The sequence below is a fragment of the Alligator sinensis genome, unplaced genomic scaffold (assembly GCF_000455745.1).
Source record: "Alligator sinensis unplaced genomic scaffold, ASM45574v1 scaffold243_1, whole genome shotgun sequence".
NCBI lineage: Eukaryota > Metazoa > Chordata > Crocodylia > Alligatoridae > Alligator > Alligator sinensis.
In genome coordinates this window covers 749,933-755,310 of record NW_005841841.1, presented here as the reverse complement: position 1 = coordinate 755,310, position 5,378 = coordinate 749,933, and the positions used below count along the sequence as shown (strand labels likewise).

Here is a 5,378-nt window from a genome sequence, read left to right as displayed (position 1 = left end):
CGGGGGTGACTCCCCACTGCTGTGTGCACCCCTGAGGGAGGCATGGGGGGCATGTGCCCCCCAGGATTTGTGCGTGGGGCAAGGGTGGGCTGCCCACTGTGGGCTCGGGGCCATGGGCTGCACCAGCTTCTTCCTAGCTGAGTGTCTGGACTGGGGCTGCACTCAGGGCAGGCAGGAGTGGGTTGGGCTCAGCTGCACGTGGTGGCAATGGCCCTGGGAGGTATTACTATGTGGGGGGTTACGAGGAATTTTGGGGTGGCCATAGCTTCCCAAACCCTCACTAGCATCACCCCTGCTGCCTTTCCCTCAGGAGCCCTCATGCCCCAAGCAGGGGTGGCACTGCAGGGAGCCTTGGGGGTCTATGGCCACCCCAAATTCCCCATAGCCCCACCCCATGGCCACTCCTTCCAGGGCCACCACCGCTGCCATGCACCCTGCACAGTGCCCCCTGGACGAGCTGCCCCTCAGATCCATCCCACTCTTGGTCCTGAGGTCACAATCACCACCCTGGCTGGGCATTGCCTGCCCCTGCCCCACTCCCTCCCTTACCGCGGGGGCCTCTATCTGCCCCCGCAATGCCCCTTGCCCCTCACAGACCTATGGGCAGGACACTAATCTCCAAGCTGCCGGGCTACATTCCTGGCCGTGTGCATGCCGTGGCTGCGTGCATGCACACAGCATTTATCAATGACATTATCGGCCAAAAAAAGCTGATTGCTGATAATGTTACTTTTCCTGTTATCGGTGCCAATATGATATGCAACCAATATATCAGTGAACTTCTATGACCAAACATTGTGAACACATTCATCTTTATAACTCTCCTGTGAAGTATTGTCATCCTTCTTGGGTAGACTGAGAAATAAAACATAGAGCCTTGGACACATCTGCACGAGATGTTTACTGCGCGGTATCCTAGTAAAACTGTGCAGTAGCAGGCTGGTCAGAAATCGTGCTAATAAGCTACTGCGCAGTGTTATTAGGCTACTGTGCAGCAACTGTCACAAAAAAAATGTGCCAGCACTACTGTGCAGCAACTCTAATTTCTGCACATTTAGCTACTATTTCATTAAGGAAGGACTAAACTAAATGCGCAGAACTACTGCACATTAGTGAACATGTAGATGCATCCAGGGAGAATGATTTCACAACCTGAACTCATTCTGGAAGTCATGAAAAAGCCAAGAAATGAACCAAGTCCTACAGAATCCCAGACTGTATTCCCTCTCTCCTTCCACAACTGGTTATCCCCAGTTCCTCAGCCTTTTGCAGCATTTTGCATACTGTGTAACCCCATGTTACAAGAGGAAAAGGGCTGTAGGATTCTAACCATAAAAGAAAAAAAGGTCAGGACTATACTGCATCCCTGCCAAGCCCACAGGAAATCCCACCGAGAAGTGAGCCCCTCCCACACATTCCAGCTCCGTGCATGCCCAGATCCAACAATCCAGCAGCATTGACACCTCAGGAGAGCCTGAGAGCAAAACTGAGTACAGTCGAGATATTTACTCAGCCTAGTTGGCAGGTTTAGGTGTGCACAACACAGGAACAAGGAGACCGGGTTTGTTTCTGAACATCAGTCCTGAGCTCAGCAAAGAAGCAGTATAGACATGATCAAGTTTGAGTAATATATTGACTCTTCTCCCATGTGTATAATGGGGTACATAATATATAATAAATATACAGGGTCTTCATAAAGTCCTTGTGCACAATGTAAGTTATTAAAGTTTAAAAGTGCACAAGGACTTTATGAAGACCCTGTATAATGATTCTTCTCTAATATGACTCTTTTCCCACTCAGGATGTCCCAGCCCTGCCAATCACTACTACCTTTTGGGAGAGGAACCTGCCATCTCTACCAGGACTACTGATGCTAGTTGGAGTTTTCACACCCATGGCTGCTCTTGGGCTGTTTGCTTACAAAAAGGGGCTGCTATTTCGAAACTGAAGAAACTACCCACGTGAAGCTGTACACTTGCTGTTTTTCCTCCACAGTATGAGTTAGATATGGAAAGAAGTCACATGAAGGGGCAAAGGACATTTCTCTTCAGACGGTCTGCTAAGTACTTTAATTAACACAGTCGATTTAAAGCAGGATTAGTAAATCTAAATAGAACAATTGTGGTGAAAGATGGGGAGTTTTCATTTTCCTTCCGCATTAATTTGTCTTGATTGACAATCTGTAATAAGTGGTGCATATTTACTAACGTCTCTAGGGGAAAATCCAGAGAAGAGACTCTGCAAACTGCAAAATACCTTTGGATAATACATTTATCTCCATTTGGTATTTTATTTTTTTTAACACATCATTAATAAATCCATACTTTTTTTAACCCACCTCTCTGTAGCAGCTCAGTAAATTAGAGGGCTGTTCTGGAATATTCCTGTTGCTCTAAAATACAAAGATCCCATTTCCATTTAGAATTGTCATCAGGATTTAAAAATCAAGTCTCCTCCAGCTCAGTGCAACAGGGAAAAAAAAGACAAGTCAACTTTATTATGACCGTGAATGTTACTGAACAAATGGTCAAGCATCTTGCCCAACACAGAAATGTCTTGGTCATTTGCTTTGGAACACTCCCAAATATTGGATTTCTGTTACCTTCTGTACCAAAAGCACTTGTTCTTGCCGTGCCATTTGCTATTAAAACTGATAAAACAATTAGAAATGTGAAAGACCACCTAACTTACCATAGATACTAAATGTGTTTTTTCAGAACATCAGACGCTTGTCTCCCCCTTTAATTTGCTGTCCCTCCTTTTACTTGAACTCTGTACAAACTTTTTTTTTTTAATAAAAGGAAATACATTTGAGATTTCAAATACTGCCTTGGAAATTACAGTAATTGGATGCATCTGTCTCTCTCGTATACCCAAGACACTTGTATCCTCTTTGCTCTTGGAACCTTACAAATATATTGTTGCTTTTCAAAATGGAATAGCTTTCAGTGTGTTAATTTAGACAGAATAGTTTAAATGTATTAAAAGCCTCATCCTGCACTAGAGAAGCCAATGAGACTTTTGCCAAATGCACCAAAGGCTGAAAAGCACCATGGTTGTCATGGTTATTTTATCTGCAGAACAGAAAACTGAGGGGGTATTTGATTGCAGTCATCAAATATGTGAAGGGCAACTATAGAGAATAGGGACTGAATTTTCTCTGTGGTCATAGAGGACAGGAATAGGAGCAAAAGCCTCAGATGGCAGCAGAGGAAGTTTAGATTGGAGATTGGGAGGAACTTTCTGACTATGTGGGTGGTCAAGCATTGGAATGGGCTCCCTAGAGAAGTAGTATTCCCTGTAGAAATGTCCATTCTCGGCAATTTGCAGAAGCAAGCTGGACAGACATTTGGCTGGGATGGTTTAATTGGGAATGATCCTGCCATGAGCAAGAAGCTGCACTAGACCTCATGAGGTCTTTTCTAGCTCTACTTTCCCATGATCCTGTGATCAACAAGATGAGCTGTAGGCCCTACGTGAATGTAAAGCAGCATCTCTTGGCAAATCCAAATCAAAAGGCTTTGTCCTCTTAACACCAGGAGAGACAAAAACCTCTGTGCTGTCTTCTGCAGTTCTCTCATGGTAAATGAGGAGCTAAGAGAATCAAGAATGCATCCATCGATAAATAAATTAGGTGTGTACAACTTGATGAATTTTCTACAGGTCTTCGGTTGTGTTTCATGTTGCCAGGTTCTCCACAAATATTTGTATAGGAGGATGGAATGATATGAATCAACTAATCACGTTATTATGAATGGAAGAAAGAGTGTATATGTTTCAAAATGTGCCATTATTAGTCATCCCTTTTGTTCAGTATGTTTGTCCTAGAATTCCATTGTGATTCAACCTGAGTGAAATATGCCTTTAAAGAGTCCTTAAATCTTGATTAAAGGATCTATTTTGTAAACTTTTCTTCAGATTCTTTCACTTGCATCAGTTTACATTTTCTGAAAGTGACTGACTTGTCTCTTTGTCCCCTTGCACAATTTTAAAGCTCTAGTACCATTCCACAGTAAAAACAGACCATGGTGAAAATGCATCTAATCAGTCCTAAGAATCGGACTTAGCACCATCAATGCTACGTCCAACGTGTCATCTTTTCTCCCCATGCACACACCCATTCATACCTGCGTGGTCCCAGAAAGAGTTTTGCTGAATAGGTGAATACTGGAGTAAACAAATGATCAGGACCCTACTCCAAAAGCTAAGGAAGTCTCCCTAAGAACAGCTTACCATCAGACCCTTTCCACCAAAGACCTCCGGTTGGCAGCACAAGAATCGCCTTTGATCACCACTGTCATGGTTAAACCCAATTAAAAGGTACTATTGTAACTAGGCAGCTTCCAAGCTACTTGAATATTGTTTAAAAGCATAATGTGGTGACACCAGTTTTTTCAGTATATTGTTTATGAAAATATCTAGAAAGTTTCCATCTTCAGCTTCTTCCTTTATTTTGCACTTAAACGCACACACTTGGAATGAACTGTGTGGAGAGGACAGCATACTAGCAGAAGGAAACACTGGGTTTTTAATATACTTGGGTGCAATGTATTAAAAACTCCCTTTACGCAAAAGGAGTTTGTAGTGGTCTCTCCATATAAAAAAAAAAAAAAGATTTTTCAATGGAACCTTTCTTAATTCAATTTGGCATAGTTTGAAGGAGGAAAAACAATGGCCAACATTATTTGCCAAGCAAATAACTAGCCCACCTCATTGAGTTTCCTTTGCACAATTCCAACAGTGGCCAGCTCAGGCTTCCACGCATTAGGAATCCTCCAGCAGTGCAGCGGTGGCCTGTGTCATCTTGCCTCAGAGCCATTGATATATATAGAAGACATGTCAGGAATAAGGACTAGGGAAAAGAACATGGGTGTTCAGTGGCAATTCCCAACTGCCACAATGGCTGCTTGTGGGTTCTTGCAGTTAGACATAGCTCAGAGCAGTGGTTTTCAATCTGTGGTCCACAGACCCCTGGGGGTTCACAGGCTGTCTAAGAGGCCTGTGAAAGATAACTATGATCAATCAGAAGTATGTGAATACCCACACTTAGAATTCAAAGGGGTTTGTGCTTCAGCCATTCAAAATTTCCAAAGGAGTCCACACCTCCTTTTGAAATTTTGTTGGAGTCCACAAATGAAAAAAAGGCTGAAAACCTCTAGCTTAGAGTATGCTTGAGCTCCTATATGTTTCCTCAGGACCTGCATATTTCACTCACTCACATGCATTCTCCATACCTATTCAAACACTCTTGTATATTTAGGGGAAACAAACCATTCATGTATGTGTTGACATGAAAGTGACTTCTGAGTTTTTCAGCCATATATAACTTTAATGCACATTTAAGAAGTGACGCAAAGCAAGGTGAAGATGCCAATAAC

General features: G+C 43.0%; 1 protein-coding gene across 2 annotated transcripts in view; it reads left to right on the top strand.

Moving 5' to 3' along the window:
- MAOA (amine oxidase [flavin-containing] A) overlaps positions 1 to 3,886 on the top strand; it is a 39,723-nt gene extending 35,837 nt beyond the window's left edge. For both annotated transcript variants that reach the window (XM_006015639.3, XM_025204928.1), the window contains one exon: positions 1,802 to 3,886. In XM_006015639.3, the coding sequence (XP_006015701.1) occupies positions 1,802 to 1,948 (147 nt within the window). In that variant the 3' untranslated portion in view covers positions 1,949 to 3,886. The remainder of the gene's footprint in view (positions 1 to 1,801) is intronic.
- Positions 3,887 to 5,378: the final 1,492 nt, after the last annotated feature.